A 26,807-nucleotide genomic window follows, 5' to 3' on the forward strand; every position below is an offset into this window, starting at 1 on the left:
GACGGCTCGTCGACTAATCATTTTCATTCTTATAACCTGTGCGGTGTTTGAGCCCATATACTTTGATTCTTGTATTTTTCCTTTTCAGTCTCACCGGAGAATAATGTCCAGCCTCCCAAATATCGCGTCCTACTCTGTCTGTTCCTTAATACTCTCAGGAAGCAATACAAGATCAACACACCACTCTAGGTATGGCCAGCCTTCATCCACTCGGTCAACATCTCTAGATTGATGTCATTGCCGCCGCAAACAACAATAACCACCTCTGTAGACTTTGTTACTTTGCGGCCGAGGACCTTTTCCAATAAACCGTCAAAGCAGAGCGCAATGTTGACTCCGACCGTCAACTCGGCGATGATCTTCTCCGTTTGGGCCAGGAGCAAGGAGCCCTTTGCGGCCTGGTCGTCTGGTAGCACAGCACTCATGACCCGCGGCCGCTGAGCGTACTCCCATGTTCGCTGCGAGACCCTGGCGACCCCTAGACTTCTGGCCTGTGAAGTTATCTTATCCATGGTAATTAGCCGACCGGCCTTGAGGGATTGACTGAGCGAATCGGCTCCTTGGGTTTCCATCGCCACGACGGACACGTCGTCGGTCCATGATCTGGCATCCAAAGATTGCATGATGCCGTTCAGAAGGCCGCCTCCGCCGACACTACAGACGACCACGTCGGGCTTCTCGGGGTGCATCTGCCTGGCGATCTCGTCCATGACAGTCGAATTGCCGTCCCAAATGTCCGGATGGTCAAAGGGAGGCACATAGACTCCGTCTGGATCCGATTTTAAAACCGTCTCCTGCAGATAGCGATCCGCCTCCAAGACGGATTGCCCATGTTGGATGACATTGGCGGCGCCCTTGGCCCAAAGCATGGCGACGAGGTCAGGCTTGGTTGCCGTGGGCACGACCACAGTAGCAGGATACCCTAGCGAGCGAGCGGCATGGACGCATGCCAACCCTGCGTTACCGCCGGATGAGGCGTAAAAATGGGTCTTGTTGTTCAGATGGCCGCAGGAGGCGTCTTGTCGTTCCCGAACACGCTGCAGGACGTAGTTGCCCACGCCGCGCGACTTGAAGGATCCGGAGGGCTGGAAGTTGTCGAGCTTCAGGAAGATTCTGCTTCTACGATTTAGTAACAATGGAAAAAGACGACCAAAGCCAGGGTTGGAACCCAACAACAACAACAAGAACAACAAGCAGGCTACTGCTGCTCTAGAGCCACGTACCATCCAGCAGCTTCAGATAAGCCCGGCGACTCGATCAACGGAGTCGAAACCCATGGTTTCTTGAGACCCCTGGTCATTCCACCCGCGGGCGAATCGTGTACCACTCCGCTGCTCGGTGTCGCCGCGTTCACAGTGTCGGGAACGATCTGCGCCGTAGCCCACATTGCAACGACGAGGCTCCTTGTCAGCGGGGTTTCAAAGGTGGTTTCAACAAACACTCGTATGCTCTATCAGTGACCCTTTTCGCATTTAAGATATCTGCATCAAGGCACAACAGCAGCGTGCCTTTGACAGGGAGACCTAACGCTCGAGTCATTTCCCCCCTTTTCGGTAATGGCACTTCCGACTGATACACGGACATTATTGGATTTTTGTTTGCCAGTTTGAGATGTGACGGGAGAGGCCTGAGGGGGGGGGGCCCAAACGGCACCACCCTTCCTGAACCGCTGAAATCTCCTGATTTGGTAATACGTGCCGGCGCCTACGTTATCGTTCTGACAATCGCTTCAGGGTTCTTGGATTGGCCAAAGACACGAATCTGCCCCCTGCATCGGCCCCTGCATCAACTAGACTTCTTTCACAAACAGACCGTGCCAAATTCACTGCCGATCCGTGAGATGGGAGCGCGGAATGGATGCTCGTGCTTCGTGACCGTGCTCAGGCGCCTGAAGACCACTTAGCAGAGTGCAATGGTTGCCATTTGGCGGCAGATTCTTCACAATTGAAAGGATCGGACTACTTAGCTCTCCGGATGAAAAAAAAAAAAAAAAATGTCACAAACACATTGAGCGCCAAACAAACAGCATAAGTGAGAAGATCCTTCATAGTTCTACCCGGCTCTTTACCCTGTCTTGTATATTCTTTTGGCCGTTATCTAGATCCGCCCTGAAATTTTTTTTTTCCGAGAATGGCCTCCTCTCCCTTGAGTTCAGTTGTGTCTCTGGACGTTTGTCCCCGTGAGTGTTGAAGCCGACCATGTAAAAATCCGAGTCGAAGTGTGACAGTGGTGCTTAGCGGCTGGCCCTTATAGCCCTGCCATCAAAGCCGGCGGGCTTGTCTGGGTCTCCGGCCAGCTTCCTATCGATTCAAACGGAGTGGTGGTCACCGAGTCCATTTGTGCAATGACGGCGCAGTCCATCTGCAATATCAAGGCCATCTTGGAAGCCGCAGGGAGCGAGCTGGGCAAAGTCACCAGGGTCGGAGTGAGTTTTGCGATTGATTCCCCTTCCGGAGAGAGAAAGAGAGAGACATGGAAAAGACATAGGGAGCTAACAACCATGTGGTACCTTTCGAAAAAGGTCTTCTTGTCCGACATGAAGTACTTTGCTGAGATGAATGCCGAGTACGAAAAGTAGTTCACTCATAAGCCAGCACGAACTTGCGTCGCCGTGAAGCAATTGCCTCTGAGTGTCGATGTAGAGCCGGACGCTGTGGCTTTGCAGTAAATCAGATTTGGTTTCTGGTGAGAGTGTATCAATCTCATTGTATGACGGTTCTACAATCCATCATAGGTCTATTGATACCAATACATTTGAAAAGATTGCGAATATAGAGAGCATGGATAGAAAACGTGGACATTCTTTTTGGCTTGCAAGAAAGATGAAGTGGCTTTGCAAATCATTGATTCTGTTATGAGCACGGGCCGTTGACTTGAAAAATCAAGTATGAGAGCCGTGGCATGCGAGGCGCCTCAAGATGATGCCCCACGGGCAGAAGAAGGCGGGAAAAGCATCGACCATTGTTCATGGGGGGGGACGTTGGGCTCCTTTACAATTTCGCCAACTCCTTGGTCCTGTTACCAAGCATATGCTCTCGGGCAAGCCGAAGCTGTGTGTTCAGCCTCGCGGGCGTGATCCATAAAGGTGACGGAATTTGCGCATCCTCGTCGCCAATATGCTGTATATCGCCGCGCACAAGTTTTGCGATGGCTTCGGCGCAGCCATAGATCAGTGGCATGCCGTGAGCCTAGAAGTTGTTAGCTTTAATACCCAGGCCAGCCTTGCAATGGTTTCCCCGAGGGACAATCGCTTTGATGAGGGAAGAACTCACGGTGAAGCCTGCTTCCACAAAGACGCCCGGCTTTCCAGGCAACTCGCCAACCCAGGGGGCCAGATCTTCACTGAAGCCCATCGTTCCTGTCCAAAGATGAGTTACTCGAGCGTCTGACGACTCCCACCCGCGGAAATGGCGCTGCATATAACCCGTAAAATACTCTTCTGCCCCTGGAATCAGCTCCGAGTCGTTGGAGTTGCCCAGCCAGCTGCTGTCGTCCGAGAGGACCACCTGCTTCGCCCCGCCTACAATAATGCTGCCATCGGACCGAGGAATCAGATAGTCGTACTCTCCGGGGCCAAACCGGATCGAATACGTATTGTTCAGGTGGGGGGTCTTGTCTTTGCCGGCAGGAATGGCTATTCTTGCCGCCACGCCTCGCACGGGGGTGATTTTCCCTTGAAATTCTGGGAGGAGCGCGCCAGTGTGGGCGTTTGTGGCGACGACGATATTGCGGGCCCGGATGACGCCGCGTGTCGTTTCCACGGCATAGTACCCCTCGCTATCTCGTGAAGGTGAAATCGACAGCGCGGGCGTGTTGGTCTGTAGATTTGCACCCCATTCCAGGCATCGCCGGAGGAGATGGTAGACGAGTTTGAGGACCCAAACGGACCCTGCCGTATACGTAAATGCCGCAAGCGCTCCACGGACGCCCGAGATACGTTCTGCTCGCTCGGGCTCCAGGATCACCTGGAGGTCGGGGGAGAATTCAAAGCCAGAGCGCTGGAGTTGCAGATACGCCTCGATGGCGGGCTTTGCGCTTCGCTCGTCGACAAACACGTCCATGGCTCTGGTGAGTTCGAAATCACACCGGATCTTCTCGCCCTCGATCAGCTTCTTCACGTCCCACACCTGTCGCATCTCGAATTCGGACATCTCTTTGGCGACTTTGAGACCATATCTTCGTTGCCATCGGGAAATGGCGAAGTGCGGATCCGGCTTGAGATGCCCACCATTGCGCCCCGAGGCACCAGAACATGCCTCTCGAGCTTCGAGAATGACCGTCGACGGTCGGGCTTCCGGATTTCTAAGGAGAAAATAGGTCGTGGCGGCACCAGAGTAGCCAGATCCTACCACCACAACATCTGCGGTTTCAGGTAGCACGTCGGTGGTTCGATGATTGCGCAGTGTGTCCGGACTGGAGGTCCAGAATGATGGCAGTGGTGAGGGATGGGGGAGGGACATTTTTTCGCACGAGATCTCTGTCTGTGGACGGGAGTCAGATAGATCCTGGCCGCTGCAGGGTGCTGTTTTTATCTGGAGCAGCAGAAGACGCAAGTCCGTGAATGCGTCATACAAAGAAGTCAGCCATAGAGCCCAGACCACGATGGTTATGCCTTTGCCGAAATGGGCAGTATTACGCGTCAAAAAAATGGCCTGACTCTATATCGTATACACCCAGACTCTGGTCGGATGATCCAGACGCCCAGGCTGGATTTACGGAAGAAAGATGAGGAAGGTTTCGAGATCATTCTGTGCAGAGGCTATGCTTTCAAATGTTGCTTTCGTCTACTACAACCTCTAATACTGGCCCTCAATAGTCAAAGTGCCAGTCTTCGTGTACAGGTACTCGTCTACCCCAACATCCTTGCCTCCCTCCTTTCCGTAACCACTTTCTTTGATTCCGCCAAATGGAACCTCCGCAGATGTGCTGCTTCCGGTGTTCTGGCAGAGCACACAAAACATTAGCTTTCATCACGCCCTGAGAGACAGCTAAGCGGTGCGCGATGTTGACTTACCAATCCAATTATGCCTGCCTCCAAGTTTTCATAGAGTCTCCAGATACGATCGACGTTCTTGGTGAATGCGTAGCTGGCTAGGCCCATGGAAGTCTCATTGGCCCATGCCACGACCTCGTCCTCGCTTTCGAACTTGAACAAAGCGGCAACTGGTCCAAAGATCTCCTCCCGGCTGATAAGCATGTCTCGGCTCATGTTGACAAGGATAATTGGGTCAATGAAATAGCCACCGGCGCCTTTGCCGAGCCCAGAGCCTTCTTCTTCTGTTGCCCCTACATAAGGTTTGCCAGTGCCTGAAGCGAGATTCGCCCCCTGCTGTAGGGCGTCGGCCACTTGAGCTTGGATCTTTGCTAGAGATCGAGGCGTCTGCAACAGGGGATGTTTGTCAGCCAGTTATCAGGGACTAAAGACTTCCACCACCCGTACTTTGGGGGCTCATCACCAGGGCGCCTAATTTCGATGAAGTATGCGCGATTAGCTCTAACTTACTGTGACAGGACCAAGCGTTGTACTGCTCTGCGAGCCATGGCCGACTTTGAGGTGTTTTGTCTTCTCGACTAATAGTTGGGTGAACTTGTCGTATATTCCCGTCTGGACATATATCCTGTTGGCGGAGATGCATGACTGACCAGCATGCTTCCACTTCAGTAGCATCAGGGTATCGACTGCTTGGTTGAGATCCGCGTCATCAAACACGATGTACGGACTGTTCCCTCCCAATTCGAGAGAACACTTTTTGAGGTTCTTCGAGCAGAGAGAGGCGACGATCTTGCCCACGCGCGTACTCCCTGTGAAGGTAACCTTCTTGATGTCCGGGTGTGTGATCAGGGTCTCGGACAACGCAGGCGTATTCTCGTTGCTGGTGGTGAGAACATTACATACACCGGGTGCAAATCCTGTTTTTTTTTTCTTTCGGTGAGACACATCATCTTTCACAAAAATAACCTCGGCCGACGTACCTGCTTTACTCGCTAGATGGGCAAGAGCCAGGCAGGTCAGAGGTGTTTCGGGGCTGGGCTTGACAACGACGGTACAGCCGGCCGCAAAGGCAGCAGCTACCTTGCGCAAAATCATGGCGACGGGATAGTTCCACGGGACCAGTGCAGCGACCACGCCGATGGGTTGTTTAATCGTCATTGTTCGACGATTCGGTGCCGACGGTGTGAATACGGTGCCCTGGATGCGATCGGCCTCCCCGGCATACCACCAGGCAAAACCCAATGCCATGTCAAGCTCGCCGTGGGACTCGGGAATTGGCTTTCCCGTTTCGTACGTCAGGAGGGTTGCCAGATCATCTTTGGCGGCCACGATCAGTTCGTGCCACTTGAAGAGCAGTTGAGCTCGTTTGCGGGGATTGAGAATTCTGTAGCCTTTGAACGCTCTGTGTGCAGATTGTACGGCTGTTTCAACGTCCTCTACCGCGCTGTCGGGACAGGACGCCCAAGGTCGATCTGTGCCTGGATCGATGACGGCGAACCTGTTGCCGCTCTTCGCCTGAACCCATTTGCCGTCCACGTACGAGTCTTCATGAAATAAGTCAGGGTCCTGAAGCTGGAAGGGAAGGTTGTACTTGGTGTTGGCCATTTTTTGGGAGCTTCGTTATTGACTTGTTCTGGTATCCTTCGTTGCGTTTCTAGAAGATGGAAAAGACGACACCGGCTTCAGGTAAGTATGGCTGTTTTTCGTGCGGAGGTGCGACAAGGCGCCTAGTAGCTTAAATTCAGAGCCTTATCACAGTGGTGTGGAATTTGACTCATGGTTGTAGTCATGGTCATGGTTATTGGGATCGAAGAAGTTCCCAGACTGTGTCAAATTTCCCAAAGCGGGAATTCTCCACTGACTACCCCACCAGCTATTTCGACCATGCCTGATCAAGATATTTTAGCCGTGGCACCCCGTAGACGCCGGGGTCCATTGATGGTGGGCACGCGGGCAACATGCAGATGATACTGATGCGGCACAAAGAACCGACGGTTCTAGAACTCGGCCTATGCACTGTCCTTTTTCACCATTTCCACCGGTCGTGTGGTTTGGCTCTGTGACTTTGCTGTTTGGATTGAAGTCGAGACACTATAGATGGTTGGTGGCATGGAAGACTTAGACCTAGCTCCCTCGCAGAGAATTGGGAATTAGCTACCAAACTCGGGCTGTGGGAATCAACTCTGAAGTCGTCTATCCTCTGCAGTTAGTCATCACCCGCTATCGAGACACAGATGAGGGAAGGACAAAGGTGGGATCTGAGAGACCAATGACTTCTTCATAGCATTGCGTACCAAACGTATCCTGCAAAAAGGAACGTATATCTAGCGGAAATGGTGATAGTAGCACCCTAACACAGCAAATACAGGGGGAACATCCTGTCCGTGAGCTTGATGTCTTGCAGCAGAATCTACGCAGCCTGGCCGATTGGTTTGAAGTCCCGATAGCCGTTCTGGATCATCGTGTTGACATACTTCAAGTAGTTCACCATGCCGCCCATGTAGTATCTAGAGGCGATCGGCTTGCCCTCGACATTGTTGCCGAAGATCCACGACGGGGTTTGAGGGAAGAGAGTTGCATTCGCCAATGCATTACAGTGTTCGACCCATTCGTCCTCGGCCTCTTGTCGAACCTCAGCAACGGCCCTGCCAGTCGCAAGTCTCATCGCCTCGGTATGCTGAATGATCTTGGTGTTGATGTCAACATGTTGTTCGATCATGGGCGGCACATTCGTGAACGGTCCTTGAGGACCGGTGATCATGAACATGTTCGGGAACCCCGAGACGTTGAGTCCCAAGTAGGCCCTGGGCCCGTCGCTCCAATATTCCTTGAGAGTTTGGCCATTGGCACCTCGGATGAGGACGCGGCTATAGCTGCCGTCGATGGCGTCGAAGCCCGTGGCAAAAATGAGAACGTCGAGGTCGTAGTGGCGGGCCGTGGTCATGATCCCGGTGGGGGTGATCGACTGGATAGGTTCCTCCTGCAGATGGACGATGTCGACGTTGTCGCGGTTGAATTGTTTGTAGTATCCATGGTCGCAAACCGGGCGCCGTGCATAAGCGTCGTGGGGGGTCAACTTCCGAGCCTTTTCGGGGTCCTTGACAATCTGAGCGATCTTCTTCCGGATGAAGGCACAAGCGGCTTCATTGGCTTCTTTATCGCTCCCAATGTCGGAGAATCCGGCGAACATGAACCTGAACGCGTTGCCCTCTTCCCAGAGCTTCTCAAACACGGCTTCTCGCTCCGCCGGAGGGACTTGGCTATAGGGGGTGGTGGATTCGGGGATGCCAAAGCAGGTCAACGAGGTCTTTTGGTCGGCGATGATCTTCTCGTAGTTCTTATTGACCCAGTCTCGGTATTCCGGCGTGACCGGCTTGATCCCGCTGGGCACACTGTACTGGGGATGTCTTTGGAAACAATAAAGCTGGCCGACTTTGTCCGCTATCTCAGTGATGACTTGCACCCCGGTGGAGCCACAGCCGATGATTCCAACACGTTTGCCCTCCAAATTGATGCTGGGGTCCCATGCCGACGTGTGGCATTTCTGGCCCTTGAAGGTGTCCAGACCAGGGATGTCGGGATACACGGCAACCGACAAGAGACCCAGAGCCGTGATCAGATAGCGCGCATGGAAGACTTCTCCGGTGCTCGCTGTGACTCGCCAGTGGTCGGCGTCCCAGTCGGCCGATAGCATTTCCGTGCTCAGCTTCATGTGCTGCCGGAGGTTGTGCTTTGCGACCACATGCTTCAAATAGGCCAAAATCTCGCTCTGTGAAAGATACGTGTTTTCCCAGGGATAGGTTTGCAGGTCCTCCTTGTCCCAAGTAAAACGATACAGATAGCTCTCGGTGTCGCTCATGGCGCCGGGATAGCGGTTCCAGTACCAAGTGCCTCCGACGTCGCTGGCTTTGTCGACGACGACGGCGTTCATACCCAGGTCTCGCAATCGCTTGAGCTGGTAGATTCCGCCAAAGCCCGCCCCCACGATGAGGGCATCCACGTTGGTTGCGTTTGCCATTGCCGCTGATTTTTTTGGTTGATCTGCACAGAGTCTCCAAGATATCGCTCATTAGAGAGAGGGATTCTGAGGATTGGGACATGGCGCCTTCTTTTGTTAGGCGCTGACGACGCGAGCTCCTGGAGATCTCTCGCGACGTCGAGTTCTATGTTTACCCTATTAGGAAGTATTTGCTGAGGAAGCTTGGCCTGTCCCAATATGGTAGTTTTAACAGGTTATCGAAAATGGCCACAGGACCACATGGCCGGCATCTCAATCTAGATTTCGTTAGTTAGTGATTAACGGAATGCATACAATTCGTCAGATACCCCGTGGGGATCCCTCTCCTATCTGCATCCCCTGATAAGCCGCCTTCACTTGTCACTGGCAGGCTTCGACATTTGGACAGCTTAACGACCTCCGCACGGCTACTATCTCCCCCTTGGGCAACTATAATCCAGTAATCCCAGCAGGCGGAGCAAAGTCAAACCAAACAGCCCGGCAAAAAGTCACCCTCACTCTCCTAGTCAACTTCAAGGGGGGAAGCGACTCACATAAGAGCATCGAATCCTATCACATCTCGAGGCTGCCATGCACGCGACCTTCGATTTTGCCAGCACTAGAAGAAAGAAAGGTTGACAACTCTGGTCCTTGGTCCTGGTCTGGCTTGTAGCTTCGCACATATTTTTTTTTTTTTTGGATCCGTTGCTCGCACCCAAAAACAAAACCCCCGGCAAGGGCTTGAAGAGTCGGCCATGGAGACCCTCACCGTTCAACACGCAGGCAGACAGTCCATTGTGGCGGTGGACCGCGACAAATTCTCTGCCGATGCGATCGCCCTTCTCGCGCAGGGCCACGAAGAAGCGATGCCCCGAAATTTTGGCTTCTGGTCCACCCTGTCGTTGGCCTTTGTCATTACCAACTCCTGGGTCGGATATTCGACCACCTTTGGTGTCTGTCTCGTCACTGGGAATGGTCCCACGGTCATCTTTGGCTTGTTGGTCGCAACCATTGTGTGTTCAATCATCACCGCGGGCCTGGCAGAATTGGCGAGTGCTTTCCCGTCGTCTGGCGGCCAGTATCAGTAAGCACCGAGACTCCCATTTCGGAAACAAGTCCCTCACACAGTACAGCTTTGCCTTCATGGTGTCTTCTCCCGCCTATCGTGCCCCAGTGTCCTTTGCAGTAGGTTGGCTCAGCATCTTTGCGTGGTGGATGGCCACCGCGGCCGCATGCATTGTGTGCGCGCAGATCATCATGTTCCTCGCAGGGTTGTGGCACGACGACTTTACAGCGGCGCAGTGGCAGACCTACCTCGTGTACGTGGCCGTCCTCGTCATCGCGATATCCTTCGTCATCTTCTTCATGCGCCAAATCCCCACGGCCGAGATTGTTTTCTTTGGAATGACTCTTGTCGGTTTCGTCGTCTTCTTCATCTGCGTGCTTGCGAGAAGCGCACCGAAACAATCGGCAAAGACCGTCTTTACAGATTTCGTCAACATCACTGGCTGGACCGACGGATTCGCCTTTATGCTCGGGGCCAGCCAGGCCATGTTCACCTACCTGGCCATCGATGGTGCCACACATGTTGCTGAAGGTACGTGTTTTGTTTTTTACCACTTTGGCACATCATGAAACTCAGGCTGACACCGGGGCCCGGCCCTTCAGAAATGCCTAACCCCGGAAAGGGTGTCCCTCGAGCCATGGGACTGACCATGTTCATTGGCATGATCACCGTCTTTATGTGGACGCTGGCCTTTATGTTCTCCACCAGCGACCTGGAGGCAGTCGCCGCTAGCGGTGTCCCCATCATCACCGTGTATCAGCAGGCTCTTCGATCCAAAGTAGGCGCTACGGTCTTTGCCGTGTGGCTCCTGACCATCTTCTTCGGTGCATTTGTCTCGTGTCTGGTTACATGCGGCAGATTGGTCTGGGCCTTTGCCCGCGACAACGGGTTGCCGTACAGCAGAATCTTTGACAAGATCCATCCGAAGCTCAATGCGCCCATCAACTCGACCATTCTCACGGGCGTCTTCCTGGCCTGCTATGGCGCAATCTATATCGGCTCCACCAATGCCTTCAACTCGTTCATCTCTCTTTCGATCCTGGGCATGAACATGACCTACGTCATCCCCCAGGCCATCGTCTTCCTTCGCGGCCGGGACAAGGTCCTGCCCCCGCGACAATTTTCTCTGGGACCGTGGCTCGGACCCTGCTGCAACGCATTCTCCTGCATCTGGGTCTTCTTTGTCGGCATCCTGTTCTGCTTCCCCCTCACCCGCCCCGTCACCAAGGACAACATGAACTACCTCAGTGTCGTCCTCTCGGGCCTGTGCCTATTCACCCTCGTTTGCTGGTACGCCGGCAAGAGGAAGACATTTACCGGCCCGAACATTGAGTTGGTCGGAATCAACTTGGTCCAGAGCAACGGGAGGCAGGCCCCAGATGACATGAAGGAACAGGCACATGGAAAACTTGCCGCCGACGCTGAGTCGACGGCACTGCCCGCCCCTGGCACTTCCACCACTGAATCCAACGCTTGATTGATGCTGGCTGGATCGGCCGATTAAATTACTTCACGGTGTGGAATTTCAATCTGGAGAGGGGGCGCCTGTGGGTGCTATCACAGCCTCGATTGATCCCGAGTATGCACAGATAGCCGATATATATACCTAATTGAGCATGGAAAGGACTGAATCATTATTCCCGACGTCCAAGAATCTGTACCTTGTATCTCACAGATGCGTAGATGAACAACTCTACAGAAGGTGCCGGAGATGGGTGGGAACCAATTTCATGCGTACGATTTATATGAATGGAGCTCAATCCAACCAGGCTTGTCTGAAGACTTGTGTGGGGGTTTGGAAAAGAAAAAGGACTCTGTCTGCTCTTTTGTGCACCACTTTGTTACTGTCTCTTGTGACGGACCAAAGATCTTCACAACTTGGCCAACTTATCACGACTGATAAAAGCCGTACATTCAATCTCCACATCCGTACCGCGAGCCAATGCGGCCACGGCGACAGTGGCGCGCGCCGGTCGAGGCTCGGCGAAGAATTTGTTGTAGGCTTCGTTCATGGTTGGCACGTCGTTCATATTGGTCACGTAGATGTTGACCTTCAGAATGTTTTCCTTGCAGGATCCGGCGGCTTCGAGGACATTCGCAAGGTTCGTCAGAGCTTGGATCTAGCCAATACACAATGTTAGAAGAGTGCGCGCACGTGCTCTCAGCAAGACTTTCCAGAACGGGTGAGGACGACGAAGTGAGGTCAAGAAATGAGAGGGGCTGGCCCTGGTAGAGAGGACGTGATAAAATAACCGCCGGGGGGGAACGCACCGTTCGGTCACCAATTGTGCCTTTGACAACTGTCATGGTCTTGGGGTCGGTTCCAACGGACCCGGAGCAGTACACGATGCCATTGTGGACAACCGCAGGGGAGTAGGTAGGGTTGGCTTTCGGAGCTCTGGGGGAGATGACCACTCTCCTCTCAGAAGAAGACATCTTAAAACGTGGTCGCCGGAAGGAATGGCAAGGACTCGCAGTGCTCGATGTCGGAAGGCAGCCTGGATTGTTGGGGGGCAAAGATGGAAGAAAACTCAAGATGCTTGATGGACCGGTTTTAAGAAAAGAGGAAGAAAGTCAAGTCCATGCGCCGGCGAGACCGTGAGCGTTCCATTTCACCTCTTTAGCTCTGCAATGTTGAGGTTGTCAGATCTAGATTGAATGCAGCAGCCGCAGTGTGAAGCCGCTGAGCATAGAAGGGTATTCTTGCCTAGAGTCCGCCGACAAATATTGCCTATTAAGGTAAGGCGTCTGGTAGCCCATCTTGGGCGTGAGATTCTATCAGTGGCCAATCAGATAGTGGCAGTTGCTTGTACAGTGGGCCCCCAGGCTACATGTTGCTCTCTCAGGAAGGTTGTAGAGGACGTCCAGTAAAAGCGCTTGGTCCAGGTTAGAGATGCCAGTTCTGGCAAGTCGCCGGGCTTGGTTGACCCTATTCCTGCACTTGAACAGAGTCCGCGAACCTGGCCGGTCTGTTAGAGAAAGTCCAAGACTCTTTCGGCCTCCCCGCACATCGCTCCTTACATATACAAGAGATCCTGGCTGTTGGCAAGATTGGCTCAAGATATTCTGTTGTTACAAACAAATCCATACCAAGTACAATCATGGGTGGTTCGCAATGGGAAGGAAAAGTGGTGAGTGCGCGAAGATATGTTGCCTTCCGGTCCGTCAAGCGCTGAACGTTCTTGATAGTATGCCATTACTGGCGGAGCCTCTGGCATGGCTCTTGAGATAGCCCAACAGCTCTCGCGCCGCGGCGCCATTGTTTCTCTGGCCGATGTCAACGAAGATGGCTTGAAGGCAGCTCTCAAAACTCTGGCTGGTGACAAGCACATCTATACCGTTGTCGACGTCCGCGACAGTGCCGGTGTCGAACAGTGGATCGAGAAAACCGTCACTCAGCTAGGCCGCCTGGACGGTGCCGTCAACTTCGCCGGTGTCTGTGTGTTTAAGAACACAATCGCACAGGAAACCGACGAGATCTGGAAAAGGACCATGGACATCAACGCGACTGGCGTCTTTAACTGCATCAGATCTCAGTTGAGAAGAATGAAGAAAGGAGCCAGCATCGTACGTCAGGACATGGTCTGAGCGGCTGCTTCTTCCCTACCGTCGCTGACACTGTTAACAGGTCTCGGCAGCCAGTGTGGACGGCCAGATCGGCTGGCCCTTGCTCGGCGCGTATTGCGCAAGCAAGCATGCTGTTATCGGCTTGTCCAAGAGTGCGGCGAGGGAGAATCCCGACATCAGAGTCAACTGTGTCGCTCCCGGTGAGCAAGAGATTTTCCCCATGTAGTATATGTGCTGACATGCTTTTGAACAGGGAACGTCGATACCGGATTGGTGGACGGTGCTGAAGCGGAATCAAGTGAGGAAATCCAGCGACAGGTCCAGAAACGTTTCGCACAGCCAATTGAGATTGCGAATGTCGTGCTTTTCCTGCTGAGCGAGGAGGCAAGCTTCGTTACCGGCGCCACCTGGAATGTTGACGGTGGCTGGGTGTGCTGATGGTAACATAATCATCAGTTCTGCTTCCTGTCGGTGGAAGTCAGAGATAGCTGTCCCTGACGCGCGCTGCAAACGCTAGTTGCTTATGAATGGTCCAGAACCTGTGAATACTCTCATCGACGCGGAGGACGCGCGGTCATCCGAAAAGGGTCTCAAGCTTGCAGTCGATCATCACATCCATCCAATGATTTTGTAGAGTAGATAGGCCATCCGTCGCCTTCTGAGCCATGTCTCCCTCCGTGTCATTATCAAATCTCTTCCAAACTTCATCCAACAGCTTTTCTGCCCGCTGAAAGATTTCTGAGAGACCCCAGCCCCCGGAAGTTACCTCCATTCTTTGACGGAGGAAAGAGCGATATCTCTCGACCGCCTGGCGTCGCATAGCTATCAACGCAAGTTGGTCGTCAAGGGTGGAGATGTCGGCTGCATCGTCCGACAAGGATTCGGGGTCGGGAAGTAAGTACCAGACACTACCACAGATGATGAGCACCAGCGTTTGGTGCATGTTGGACTCGTGTCTGATGGGAAAGTCCTCTATCAGGCTCAGAATCACTCTCGCAAGCTCGTGCACCCGGCGCCATCGGTCTTTGAAATCGTCCACAGCTGTGTTCTCGAACGCACGTGTAACAGAAGTCGATGGGTCTCTTGTTGAAGGACTGGTCACCAACCAAGGGCGATGGGACAGCTCGGGGAAATTTCGGTGCAGCTCCAAGAGACTTGCTAACCTATACATCTGTGCAAAAGATCGCATTTGCTGCAGCACCTCCGGTCGGCTCTCGAGGCCCTGAACAATGTCTGTCGGTGGCAATGTATATTGAAGAGCGCTCATTTCCAAAGACGCCGCGCGCTGTAGCACTCGGGACTTTAGTGAGGTGTATGCTTCATCAGTCCCCCATCCAAGGCCTGCCAGTTTGTCAAGAACCCTTCGCTGACGCAGGCAGATCCCGACCCGAGCCATGATGATGAAGACCGGGGTGCCAATACCGGTGCAATTGTTTGGAACGACCACCTCGGGGTTTTGAGAGAAGGGCAGGAGGTAATCGACCGCATCAAGTGGCTGGTCAATCACAAAGGCCAACAAAGCTTCCCAGTAGGCCATACTGCCAACCAGAAAAGACTGCTCCGGGTCGAGCTTCATTCGTGGCACCGAATCGTGCTGCACCCAATTTTCGATAGTTGTAAGCCAGTATTCAAACAACTTTCGTGCGCCGAGGAGGTGAGGAACCCCAATGTCAGTTGAGTCGAGCCATGGCTGAGAGAGGAATCAGCATAAACTTGCCATATATTGAGTGTGTCGGAGGTATGGAGAGCTGCTCCAAGGCCGAGGTCGATACCCATCTTAGAGACAAAAGCAAGGGGGTAGAACCTACAGAAGAGTTTCCGAGTAGAATGGATGCCAAAAGAGCCTCTTGAAGCTGATCCTTCAGGCCTGCTCCTGCCGTCGGATTGGACTGGACCGTGTCGTTCATGGTAGACATTCGCGAGTCGAGAGCGGTGACAGCGTCAGACAGGTTCTTGACCGCAATAGAATGGTAGTCGATGCATACCGGAAGCATATTGCGGTCTCCTTTGAAAAGATGAATTGCGCACATACTGGCCACGCATGAAGAGATCAATCGCGAAGACTTCAGTCGCCGTCCCACGAACGCTCGGAATGGCGTAGCCGGATCATCCCATGTACTATGCAATTCGCAAATTTTGTCGAAATAATACTTCAGCAGCACTTCGGGGTCTTTGTATATCTGCCAATTCTGACTCGACCGTTGCTGGACAGGGTCTCTTGCGATGGTTGCTGGATTTGATGACAGCGCAGAGTCACGGTCTCCACTTGCAGCCGAGCCTGTACTGAGATTTGCCGAAGGAGTGCTCACCGGTGGATGAATCCGGGCTTCGGTGTTCTCCTGAAGAACAGTATTGGAGACGGTGCTTTGGTCCAGAAACATTTGTCGTAGATCCGGGCTGGCGAAGTACAACTCCGGAGAAGGATCCGATTGCGGGGCGAAGCTCCCGTTTTGCAAGCTCAAGCCGCCTTGTGGAAGGTACGTATAGTCTGCGAGGGTCCGACAGCTCGGCGAATATGGGGAGAGATTGGCCACTTCAGGCGCACATTGCTCAGACTGGTCCTGAGGCGACTGACCAACTTCTTGGGCCCGGTGTTGGAGTTCAGGGCAGGGCCGCGTCTCTTCTGCGGGCTCTTCTGTAGGTTCTACTGCGGGCTCTACTGTCGCCTCTTTGGACGCGAAGACCTCGTGCTTTTTGGACCAGCGGATTTCCTGTATGTAGCCTGGACACGCAATGCCACGTCGCTGACATTGTCGACAGCTCGGCCTTTTCTCGTCGCATTTCAGTTTCTGTCCTACGGTTAGCACTTGGCGACGACAGGAACGACAGCAGACTTACCCCTTGCCTACATTTGGCGCACCCATCTAGCGATAAAATGGATTAGCACCTCTAGTGTCACCACAGCTCGAATGAGACTCACGTCGCGATCGACTATGCTTTGGCATGGTTGGAATTCGAGGCGGTATGAAGGAGTCACGCGTAACGTTGATGTATTCCATCTGTAAAAGAACGTGTTCGTCGTGCAGTCCACCGTTATCGAGCAAAATTGAGTCGATGAATGTTGAAATCAACAGGGTTCTGTAGAAAGTCTGTACTACTATCGGATGTTAATTGATCCGGTCGAGGGGCCAAGCGTGACTAGTCATTACATCGCCTTGGCGCCCGTGCCAGTTCACTCCGCGCTATCCATTCTCTCCAATGGACGATAAACGAGGAGAAATAGAAGGTTTGAGGCACGACTAAGACTCTATTCTCTGTCTGAAGCAAAAGGCTTAATTGATCTGTTACTGTTGCTTGAAGAGTGTCGAAACAACTACCAGCACCACCACCATCAAATGCCTTGAGTAGTCATGTGACTGCGCCAACTCAACCACCTCTCCAGCCCATTATAGTAGTAGAGGATAAGTTAGCGGATCAACACGCAGGTGGAAGGGTGGAGAGGCAACAATCGACTCAACCTTCGCATTATGGAGGTAGCGTCCTCACGGTCTACTGCAGGGTAGACGCAAGCCTAGACCGAGACTCTGACCATCTTCCGATTGCCATAGCTATCGACTGGAGCTGGCAACCCGCCACTCCATGAAGGGAGCGGCTGTGACCCAAGGTATACCTATCACTACTTCAGTAAAGAGTTGAGGAGCGACTCCCTTGAAGGCGGTGTCGCCCGTCGCTGACAAGACTTCTCTCAAGCAAGCCATATCTCTTGTCTCTTCCCTCCTCGGTCGCGTACTTGCCCAAAGTTACAGAGCTAAGTCCGCCAAAGTTGTCGATTAGGCCCTCATTGAGGGGCCCCTTGGAAGCTCATCCCGTCGAGGTCGTCCTTGATTTATCCGTAAACGGCGGTATTCTCCTTTCAACGTAAACAGGTCCTCTTTTGTTTGTCAGAACTGCCCTCAGGGTCACCTCTTGATACAGGCGAGTTCCAATATTGATAGACATCTGATCCATGTCGATCTAATACGGGACGATTTGCTCCCTTGCGCAGATAATCTTGGCTCTCTTTATGATGTCTTTCCCATCGTTTGTCAAAGTCATCCTCGTCCAGGTCTTGGACTCTCTCTGTTCGTGGAGATATTCTAGATTTTTCTGCAGGACGATCGAAGTAAGAGGCTGTCTTCGATTGCGGGGATTTCATAGAGGGCCGGATCTCTATATCATCCATGTCGCTATTCGTGTCCTCAAAGTTTGCGGGCCTTCTGGTTTGAGCTTCCTCGTTGCCTTTCATCCTGCTCTTCTCACTTTCCATCTCCCTCAATTTGTCTTCAAGCTCCGCTATCTTCTTCTGCGAGGCGGCGTACTTCTCTGCGATTGAGTTCGTACACCGGGCATCTGGAGAGTTCGCCGTTGGTCCATATGTAGTAGTCGCATGTTCCAAGGGCTCGTAGCTGCGCAAGGCCTCTCCAGGGTTAGCCGACTTGCTTGTACTGCCGCTACTTCGCCGTCCCAGATTTTCGCCAAAAGGGATGTGTCCCGGGTTTCTAGAAGCATTGCTGATATCCCCGTTTGCATGGTTTTGGTTTCGTCCGCCAATGTCGTCCACTGGCCGAGCAGATCCTTCAATAGGTTGACAGAATTCTGCATCACCAGAGCTCGCTCCTCGGATGAAGTCTTAGATTGTCCCAATGACTCGTGTTTTATACTACTCCCGAAAAGAGTCCAACTGACCGTTCATTATCTTTATAGTCGTACTCGTACCCCTTGGCCCTTTTTGTCATCATATGTAGTACATTTAGGACACCCCTATGAGTCCATAACCTCAGCCATCTCACCGAACCACACCACACCACACCAGAAAAAGGGGTTTCCCAAGTCATGATCACCAAAAAGAAACATCGGCAAGGAACTCATCGTCATCATTGACATTATTGTTGTTGAACCCCCATTCCATGGTGCCCGTGTCTCCAAAATCAAACATTCCATCTGGAGCCTGGCACGACAAGCGACTATAGGTTAGTGTAGCCCTTTTGCGATTATATTTTCTCGGATTGAGGAGAGAAAGAAAAAAAAAACAGAACTTACCATGAATGCACTCTCGTCAAGAGCTTCGAATCCCATAGTCGACACATCCAGGGAGGAGGTCAGATCACGTCCGTCGCCGTTCCCGTTTCCGTTTGCATTCGTGTTCGTGTTCGTGTTCCTGTTGCCGACACCAGCCTGCTCCTCCAATACGGCAATAGACTCCCTCATGGCCTCTTCTGCACTCTGCAGCAAAAACTTCGGAATGTCGTCCTTGTCCATCCCACGCATCAACGCGTCGACTTGTGCGGCGATCAGGCATGAAAACACGTATCCCTTGATGTTCGTCTCGCCGATCTGCATGCCGTGGTAACCCCAGGTCTTGGCTTCCTGCACGACAGGCAACAGGTCGGGTCGTAGAGGTGTGAATCCCATCCCTACGCCGTCTTGCTCTTCGAGTTGTGCGCAAAGTTCTGCGGCGACGAGACAGGAGGCTTGGAAAAGACCGCTGCGGTAGACTGGGTAGAAGCCGTATCCGGGGCCGGGTGAGGGTGTGTTGACGTTGAGGTTGGCGGTGACGCCACTTGCACCTGCACCCACTTGCTCAGAAGACGATCGGTACGCCACGTACCACACCTTCAACGACGACTCGAGCACGACTTTCCGAGTATATGCGTACGTGGCTTCGTGCATGGATTGTTCGAAAAACGGAATGTGGACGGTCAATAGGTACCGGTTCATCATGAGGTCTGTGGTCATGAGTTCAAAGGTGTTGGGTCCTGGCCGCCCGGATCCATCTGACGACGACGACGACAACATGTTTTGCAACGTTCGAGTCAGTGTCTTGTATGCCGTTCTCATCTCCCCGTCAAGTTGGAGCACGTGCTCATATCGTCCGTTGACTCTGAGATCATTCAAGAACTTCACGACGGCCAGACGCACCGCCAACGATTTCCGAAGAGCAATCGCCGTCGACACTTGGGTATACACGTTCTCGGGTTTTACCGCGGGGGATTTCTCCTCCAACTGGACATCGTCGAGATTACTCGGTGGCTTTGTGTCGAAGTCGTCCGTGGACACGAGCACAGGACCACCAGAGGCCATGCTTGCTTGCAGACAGATCTCAAGGACCGTGTTCCATAACCGTCGGCGCATCTCTGTAGCGAACACCGTCGACCCGACCGGGCTAGGGTGGTCGCGATTCAAGCCCATGTAGATGGCTCGTCTGTACAGCTCACCCGCAGAGATCCACGTCAAGTCTCCGCAGACGTCGACGAGCTCTCGTGCCACGATCAGCAACACGTTGATTTGCAAAGACTGCACGTTCAGCCTGATTTTGGAGTTCGGTGTGTTCAGCCACGTCTGGGCCTCGTAGACCCATCGCATGGCGGACGTGCGAAGACCAAAGGTCTCGTCGTACGTGGCGCCAATGGCGAGGATCAACTTCAATTGAACCATGAAGGCGGTGTCGCGACGCCCGCCCTGGGGCGGAGTCCAGAGTGCTTCGACGTGCTTTCTGAACGTGGGGATGTGGATGATTCTATACACGGATTCGATCGTGCGGAGGTAATTGTCGATGAGGTGTTCGACAACGTCTCTGGACAGTAGATCGTCACTAAGCGGTGTCGGCCATACTGGCATTCGTGCCGATTTGATCACTTTCGCCAACGCCTTACACCGTCGCATACCGGCTGGAATCACGGTGGGTTCTTTGCGCATGCGGGACTCGATGAGATGGAGAATGCCTCCAAACTGGCGTATGGGAAGGTCAGAAAGAGAGAGGAAAGAACAAAGATAGCAACAGCGAGAAAGACACAACGCAACGCAACGCAACGTACCATGGAAACACCATTCATCCAGTGACTCTGGCCGAATTGGCGTGACTTGTGGAATACTGTGCGTCCGAACATTCGAGGTTCGCCGAAAAAGTCCTGTCTGCATTGTGCAGGGTCAGGCAGTTCTAGGGTCAACGGAGCAGACGAAATGTCCTGGCTCCGGTCTGAGGTCATAGGAGGACCTTCTATCATCAAAGTATCGATGGGGATGTTTGTCGACGATGGAGTCCCTGTTTCATGTGGAGCTGTGGCGGCGCTGCTTATTATGCTTGAGGTTTTCCCCGTGGATCCCGGAGATGTTTGTCCATCAGAGGCGGCGGGTTCCTCAGTATTGGGACGCTGTCTCAGAGGAGGGAAATCTTCGTAAATGCAGACGGCATCTCTCGAACGGGTGCAATTGTTGCATGGATGTTCTCGGTTGCATCGGATTTTGCGTTTCCTGCAGACTGTGCATGAGACTGCTGGTCTTCTTCTTCGGCGACGTTCGGGCTCAGACATTTGCTGACCAAGCGTGGTAATGGCCATGGCGGACTTTCCCTGGCAAAATTGCAGCCAAAGGGTTCTTCGCTGTGCATCTCAGATGAGCAGTACAAGATGAAGTGGAAGAGTCGCCCATAGTGATATCCGAGTCGGTCCGGATATAATTCTGCGCTTTATGTGTTAATGCTTCACAATATGCCGACGCTTCTAATGGGCGCTTCTGGCTACTTCTTGGGTGAGACGATCGTACGCATTGACCTGCTGTCTCGCCAGATCGTATATGCCAACGAGCTGTTGAGTGCTGTTGAGTGAGGGTACAGCTACTGGCACAATCGGGGATGGTGTCTGCATTATTTGACACAAACACAATCCCTGACGCAGACTAATGAGGTATATTAGCGGTTGTTGTATTTGTACTTCGACGTAATCCGAGATGTCGATTGGAATGGTGATGTCGGTTACAGTTCAAGACGCCACAGTCTGGTCTGTGTCCACCGTTGCACCAATCACCAGTCTCATTCGAGGTCCCAAAGAGTAAGTCTCTCTCTCGGGAGATATCAAAGGGATCCAGTCCAGGCCGACTCCGAAGACAATGGTGCCGGAAAATGCAAGCAAGCATTTCTCGTATATAACTAAACCCCCTTGCATCTGAGATCATTTCGACTATGACACAATCCAAGTAACAATACCTCTCTTTGCAGCTGACCATTCCAGTTTCCAGATCCGAACACACGAAGAAGGTTGGTGTCGATATACCTAGACCTCTCACTATGGAGTCTCGAGAAGAAGAAACAACCCAGCAGCCACCAGCCGTTGAAGAGAAAATACCCTCCCCTGATCCCGAGCTGGGACAAGAACAAATCCAGAGTGGTGACTCGACGAAACCTGACTTCGACCCTCCGCCTGACGGTGGACTTCGGGCCTGGCTTGTGACAGTCGGCGCAGCCTGCATTACTTTCTCGGCATTGGGATTCACCAACGCGTTCGGCGTTTTCGAAGAGTACTATTTGTCACATCAATTGACAGAAAAATCACCCGACGACATTGCTTGGATTGGATCAATAGCAGCCTTCCTCCAATTTGCCGTAGGAGCCGTTGCTGGGCCTGTGTTCGATCGATATGGGATCTGGGTGTGTCTCGGTCTTTCTGCTCCAACGTCGAATGTCAGACTAACGTTGCAAGTAGATCCTCCGTCCAGCCATCGTGACATTCGTGCTTGCTTTGATGATGGTCAGCATCTGCAAGGAGTATTGGCAATTCATGCTCGCTCAAGGCATCCTACTTGGCTTTGCCTTGGGGTTCCTGACTTTCCCCCCATTGGGAGCCTTGTCCCAGTACTTCGATAAAAAGCGAGGCGCTGCGTTCGGTCTGGCAATATCTGGGTCATCAATTGGAGGCGTCGTTTTCCCGATTGCTTTGTCCAAGATGCTCAACAATTCTTCCCTAGGGTTCGGCTGGTCAGTGCGCATCATGGCATTTGTGCTGCTCCCATTGATGGCATTTGCTTGCATATTTGTCAAACCTCGCCTCCCTCCGCGGACGACGACCTTCTTCATCTGGAAGGCTTTTCAAGAAGCTAATTTCGTGCTGCTGATAGCGGCCCTCTTCTTCATGTTCATGGGCATGTGGATGCCGCTTTTCTACCTGCCATCATATGCAGTTTCACAAGGCATGGATCCAACGCTGGCATCCTACCTCCTTGCAATCCTCAACGGAGCTTCAACGTTTGGTCGAATCGTTCCCGGCATACTCGCAGATAAACTTGGGAGGCTGAACGTGTTTGCAGCAGGCGCCCTCTCAACAGGTGTCTTGATCTTCTGCCTCACAAAGGCCGACACCACTGCAGGTTTGGTGGTGTATGCGGTCTTCGTCGGCTTTGCCTCGGGGACCATCATTTCGGGAGCGACGGCAGCCTTCACCCTTTGTACAGGAAGTCCTCAGGAGGCGGGAACTTACATGGGTCAAGGTTTGGCTATAGGATCACTGGCATCTTTGATTGGTCCTCCAGTCAACGGTGCTCTTGTCAAGCACTATGGAGGCTATTGGGAGGCGTCAATCTTCAGTGGTGTCATGTGTCTGATCGGTGGTTTCATTGCATTTGCCAGCAAGGCTGCAACCTCGAAAGGGATCATGGGGAAAGTGTGACCATGCTCAGGGTTATGTGTATCGAAAATCATTTTGTTTTTGTTTCCTTCTTTTGGATGAAGGCCTCTCCACTCTTGTTTTTGATGCAGTGGTGGTGGCAGTTTGCAGTAACATTTTTAATATGCAAGTGTAGATATCGAAGTCCATGTTTTCATGTAGAGTGGATAGGCACAAAATTATAGAGCGCTTTGATCGCGACCATTCTCTGCCGAGAGTATTCATCTGAGTTGATTCGATCGGCAAGAAAAGGCAAATGAGGTGTCTCATGGTTATAAGAGTCAGGCTGCTCCGTAATAATGCCAACGTTCAAGTGTGATAATTGGTAACGAGCTCCGTTTCTTTCAACCGTAGGCTTCTTCGTGGGTCGACGTAATTTCATGGCACGTACATGAGGACAATTGGGTTCTGCATCTGCCTGTCTTCCGTAGTTTCTGAGTATGCCTGGCGCGTATCGTACTCGAACTCCCAAATTGGCTTCTTCCACGACAGGTTGTTGGAAATATTAGCAATAAAAGTCTGGGAATTCATGCCGGAAAATGTCTTTGAGTCGATCTGGTAAACCCAATTGTACATATTTGATCAAAAGTCCAATGTATGGAACAAACACAAACGATCCCGGCCCCTGGATGGTTCGAAAGGCTTCAATTGTAACTCTCTGTCTTTTTACTTGTATACGAACAAAAGTTCATGGATGTATCACCACGGCAATGTATGTATGTATTGCCATTTCGAATCTCAATGTCAACGACAATACCACATGCACTTCAACATTGCAATGAGAGCTCGAGCATGATGATAGATGGAAGATCCTTTGCTTGCCTTGTACTCCCTATACGCACTCAATTGTCCTCCCATTTTTTTTTTGGTATCGGTTCGTCAAGCCTGAACTCCTTTTCTGAGAAATAGGTATCACTACTAAGTGATTGAATACTGGTTACATAGTTGTCCGTGTGTCCCCTCTCCTCCGTGGATACATCCGTCGAGCCCATCCTGCCTTTTCAATGAGTACACAGTCCCTGTGACCGCCTGGCCACCTGGCCGTCCATGAATTCACCTGGGTATCTCCATCACCACCGATCCAATGTTTGCCCCGACACCTCAACCGTGCATGTGGACCTCGACCACGCCGCTCTTGTGCCAAGTGGCCAACAACACGCCGCAGCTCCCACAGCGATGTTGGACGTCCTTCAGCGAGTTCATCAGGTAGGGAATGAAGCAGAGGAGACCGGTCAGGCAGCAAGCGACGCCGGCCCAGACACTATGTAAGATTCAGCTTGTTGACTTTGTCTTTACAAGGGAAGGGTAGGAACATTGTGTCCGCTGGAAGATGAAAGGTAGAGGGTACGAGAAACTTACTGCGTGGTGTTGCCTGTGTGGTAGCTGACGTTGGTCATGGCCCGTTGGCCGCAAGCCGGACAGTCGACCGGCGCCGGCGACATGCCGAGATTGGGAACGGCCACGGCCTGACGGAACTGGCCTGATGCAGAGCGATAGCCGGGCTGCTGGGGTGCTGGGAAAACTTTCTCGGTGTACTCTTGCTGCGGCGTCTGTTGCAGCACCGGAGTCGGAGCCATTACTTGGGCGGCGCCAGTAGGCTGCGGTGACTGTTGGAATCGAAGATCTCTGTACATGATTCATCAGCATGAGTTTCGAGTAGATCCGTGTACCGAGATAGATACTTACGCCGGCATCAAAACTTCGGTGGCCTGGCTGTCCACTGTTGGGGGACTTCTTGTTAGATTGCGTTCTATACCTGTATATGGATGTCACGGGCGACAGCGGGGGTATGTACTTACCACCATGAGAGGGCTTTTCAAAGGCAGGATTCATGGTTATTGGAGTACAAGGAAAGGTAGAGGTGCTGAACAGTTGAGTCGAGGGAATGGTGAAGAGACGAGTGGATGAAGAAGTGAGAGGTGGTCGAGGGTGGATATAAGTGATAAGTGATAACTGTCGACCTGTCCTTTGACTTTGACTGAGAAACAGTTTTGAGGAGAGACAGATCAGATCAGGCTGAGCCAGGCCCAGGCCGGGGAAGTGGGAGGTGGCAAAGGCAACGACGTTACGAGGTACATGTGTTCTGGACGTTGGACGCTGGCTGTGCTAATTCATGACCCTCGTAATACAGAAACACGAAGCGCCACGAGTGACTTTTGGGGGTTCTGGCCGGGAGGGAGGAGGCTTGATCGAGACTGAGTCCCATATTTAGCCTTGTCGTTCGTGTCTCTTTCTGTTGAACCAATTCGGACAGGGACAGGGTTGGCGTGGGAGTTATTGGACAGGCAAGGAAGCAAGGAAGCAAGTAAGCAAGCGAGCAAGCAAACAAGCGAGCCAGACACGAAGAGTGACAGGGAAGAGGCAAGAGATAGGAGACTGGGAAGGAGAGATGGAACGAGGCTCTAGGACTCTCTCACAAATCAGCCATTTCCGCCGTTGTGTAACCCTGTCGTGACTCTTGTGAGTCTGGCTCTTCAATACCAGATACCAGGGGGATACGCACGCATACGGGTGTATGTACTCGTAACCCTCTAAAACGGTTGTGTCTTGTTTCTCATTTGGCATCTAGGCTCTGGGCTTTGGGCAGTGGCTTTCTATTCGTATGTTTCTAGAGACGCCACCTTCTTCCCTGTCACATTCTCACCTACTCGTATTCGAGGGTTTCTTGACCACTGCCACTGGGGGTTTCGATAGTCAGGAGGGAAAGGTGGCAGCCCATCTCGGTCAGGTGGACACAGGCACATATTGTACCTCGAACGAGTAGTAATAGTACAGTAAATGCCACTGTGGTGAAACGTCGTCGTTATCCTCTGTTCTCTAGGTAAGTCATAAGGCTGAAAAGGGGGCAGAGGTGCCAAAGGTGTCAGAAATGCTCTTCGCAGATGCCTTGCCCTGCCCTGCCCTGCCACGTTACAGACGCAATCTGAGACGGACGAGTGAAAACTCTCGCTGTATCTCAGACTCGTACCCGTATGTATTGGCTAAAGTCCCAAGACCCTCACTTTCAAGCCACGGAAATGTCCCCGGTGACTCTTCTCATTCGATTGGTTCAAGGGTAGTGAGCTCATTGGTCGATGCGAAGCCAGGCTGCATGGAGGTGTGTGAGCGTTTTTTGGAAGAAACACGAGTTTCTGGTCTAATTTTGTCGTTGGCCAAGATTCTGATGCTGGGATTACGAGACTGGAAGGCTGGGAGGCAGAGTGGGTAGGAGAGAGACAGAGAGTGTGGGAGAGTGAGGTAAAGAGGAGGAGAAGAGTTTGTGTGTCGGTGAGTGTGTGGCTGGATCTCGCCACTCAGCCTGATTGATTGATTCTCCCCCCCTTTTTTTTGTTGCTTTGTCCCAACCAACCAACGCAACTCGATTCCATCTGAAAAGGAGAACGGTGTCCTTGAACGATTCCTCTATAGCTATACACAAGCACAGTATTTATCAATGTATGTACTAGAGTATGTATGTATGTATGTTGGAAGGGTGTGCATGCGGCTAGGAAATAGAGAGCCTCCCTAGCAGAAACTGTGGTCTGGACAGACGGACAGTGTGGCTTTTCAGCCTTCCTACGGATACGGCGTCCCTCTCCCCCCTTTTATTGATCCGTATTGAGTAAGTGTTTCACCGACCGACTGGCTGCCTACATGCCCATCTGCCATCTGCCTCCCTGCGCCCGGCTGGGATGGACGTTGTGCAGGGATCCCGCGAAAGCCCCAATCGATAGTCCCGGAATCTGGTCTGGTTAGGCCAGCCTACAGCACCTCCTGCGAGCACTTCCACTC

At 52.4% G+C, this 26,807-nt stretch overlaps 12 protein-coding genes across 12 annotated transcripts; 4 read left to right on the top strand and 8 right to left on the bottom strand.

Moving 5' to 3' along the window:
• Positions 1-185: 185 nt before the first annotated feature.
• Positions 186-1,387, bottom strand: Z517_03003 (uncharacterized protein; the record flags this gene model as incomplete). The annotated part of the gene is made up of 2 exons (XM_013432111.1): positions 186-1,116; positions 1,224-1,387. The coding sequence occupies 2 exons, from the start codon at positions 1,385-1,387 to the stop codon at positions 186-188; spliced, it is 1,095 nt and encodes a 364-aa protein (XP_013287565.1).
• Positions 1,388-2,130: 743 nt separating this feature from the next.
• Z517_03004 (uncharacterized protein) lies at positions 2,131-2,578 on the top strand (the record flags this gene model as incomplete). The annotated part of the gene is made up of 2 exons (XM_013432112.1): positions 2,131-2,179; positions 2,238-2,578. 2 exons carry the CDS (start codon positions 2,131-2,133, stop codon positions 2,576-2,578), a joined length of 390 nt encoding a protein of 129 aa, XP_013287566.1.
• Positions 2,579-2,990: 412 nt separating this feature from the next.
• On the bottom strand, positions 2,991-4,460 carry Z517_03005 (uncharacterized protein; the record flags this gene model as incomplete). The annotated part of the gene is made up of 2 exons (XM_013432113.1): positions 2,991-3,188; positions 3,273-4,460. The coding sequence occupies 2 exons, from the start codon at positions 4,458-4,460 to the stop codon at positions 2,991-2,993; spliced, it is 1,386 nt and encodes a 461-aa protein (XP_013287567.1).
• A 336-nt stretch (positions 4,461-4,796) lies between these two features.
• Positions 4,797-6,598, bottom strand: Z517_03006 (uncharacterized protein; the record flags this gene model as incomplete). The annotated part of the gene is made up of 4 exons (XM_013432114.1): positions 4,797-4,940; positions 5,015-5,380; positions 5,504-5,910; positions 5,974-6,598. 4 exons carry the CDS (start codon positions 6,596-6,598, stop codon positions 4,797-4,799), a joined length of 1,542 nt encoding a protein of 513 aa, XP_013287568.1.
• An 805-nt stretch (positions 6,599-7,403) lies between these two features.
• Z517_03007 (uncharacterized protein) lies at positions 7,404-9,011 on the bottom strand (the record flags this gene model as incomplete). The annotated part of the gene is made up of 1 exon (XM_013432115.1): positions 7,404-9,011. One exon carries the CDS (start codon positions 9,009-9,011, stop codon positions 7,404-7,406), a length of 1,608 nt encoding a protein of 535 aa, XP_013287569.1.
• Positions 9,012-9,745: 734 nt separating this feature from the next.
• Positions 9,746-11,533, top strand: Z517_03008 (uncharacterized protein; the record flags this gene model as incomplete). Its single annotated transcript, XM_013432116.1, has 3 exons — positions 9,746-10,074; positions 10,124-10,587; positions 10,659-11,533. 3 exons carry the CDS (start codon positions 9,746-9,748, stop codon positions 11,531-11,533), a joined length of 1,668 nt encoding a protein of 555 aa, XP_013287570.1.
• Positions 11,534-11,927: 394 nt separating this feature from the next.
• Z517_03009 (uncharacterized protein) lies at positions 11,928-12,492 on the bottom strand (the record flags this gene model as incomplete). The annotated part of the gene is made up of 2 exons (XM_013432117.1): positions 11,928-12,176; positions 12,328-12,492. 2 exons carry the CDS (start codon positions 12,490-12,492, stop codon positions 11,928-11,930), a joined length of 414 nt encoding a protein of 137 aa, XP_013287571.1.
• Positions 12,493-13,157: 665 nt separating this feature from the next.
• Z517_03010 (uncharacterized protein) lies at positions 13,158-14,061 on the top strand (the record flags this gene model as incomplete). Its single annotated transcript, XM_013432118.1, has 4 exons — positions 13,158-13,187; positions 13,246-13,623; positions 13,685-13,823; positions 13,877-14,061. The coding sequence occupies 4 exons, from the start codon at positions 13,158-13,160 to the stop codon at positions 14,059-14,061; spliced, it is 732 nt and encodes a 243-aa protein (XP_013287572.1).
• Positions 14,062-14,197: 136 nt separating this feature from the next.
• Z517_03011 (uncharacterized protein) lies at positions 14,198-16,568 on the bottom strand (the record flags this gene model as incomplete). The annotated part of the gene is made up of 4 exons (XM_013432119.1): positions 14,198-15,313; positions 15,432-16,412; positions 16,462-16,487; positions 16,544-16,568. 4 exons carry the CDS (start codon positions 16,566-16,568, stop codon positions 14,198-14,200), a joined length of 2,148 nt encoding a protein of 715 aa, XP_013287573.1.
• Positions 16,569-18,439: 1,871 nt separating this feature from the next.
• Z517_03012 (uncharacterized protein) lies at positions 18,440-20,939 on the bottom strand (the record flags this gene model as incomplete). The annotated part of the gene is made up of 3 exons (XM_013432120.1): positions 18,440-18,550; positions 18,643-20,331; positions 20,418-20,939. 3 exons carry the CDS (start codon positions 20,937-20,939, stop codon positions 18,440-18,442), a joined length of 2,322 nt encoding a protein of 773 aa, XP_013287574.1.
• A 725-nt stretch (positions 20,940-21,664) lies between these two features.
• On the top strand, positions 21,665-23,039 carry Z517_03013 (uncharacterized protein; the record flags this gene model as incomplete). Its single annotated transcript, XM_013432121.1, has 2 exons — positions 21,665-22,024; positions 22,080-23,039. 2 exons carry the CDS (start codon positions 21,665-21,667, stop codon positions 23,037-23,039), a joined length of 1,320 nt encoding a protein of 439 aa, XP_013287575.1.
• A 1,098-nt stretch (positions 23,040-24,137) lies between these two features.
• Z517_03014 (uncharacterized protein) lies at positions 24,138-24,613 on the bottom strand (the record flags this gene model as incomplete). Its single annotated transcript, XM_013432122.1, has 2 exons — positions 24,138-24,297; positions 24,396-24,613. 2 exons carry the CDS (start codon positions 24,611-24,613, stop codon positions 24,138-24,140), a joined length of 378 nt encoding a protein of 125 aa, XP_013287576.1.
• Positions 24,614-26,807: the final 2,194 nt, after the last annotated feature.

Source organism: Fonsecaea pedrosoi, assembly GCF_000835455.1.
Source record: "Fonsecaea pedrosoi CBS 271.37 unplaced genomic scaffold supercont1.2, whole genome shotgun sequence".
Taxonomy (NCBI): Eukaryota; Fungi; Ascomycota; class Eurotiomycetes; order Chaetothyriales; family Herpotrichiellaceae; genus Fonsecaea; species Fonsecaea pedrosoi.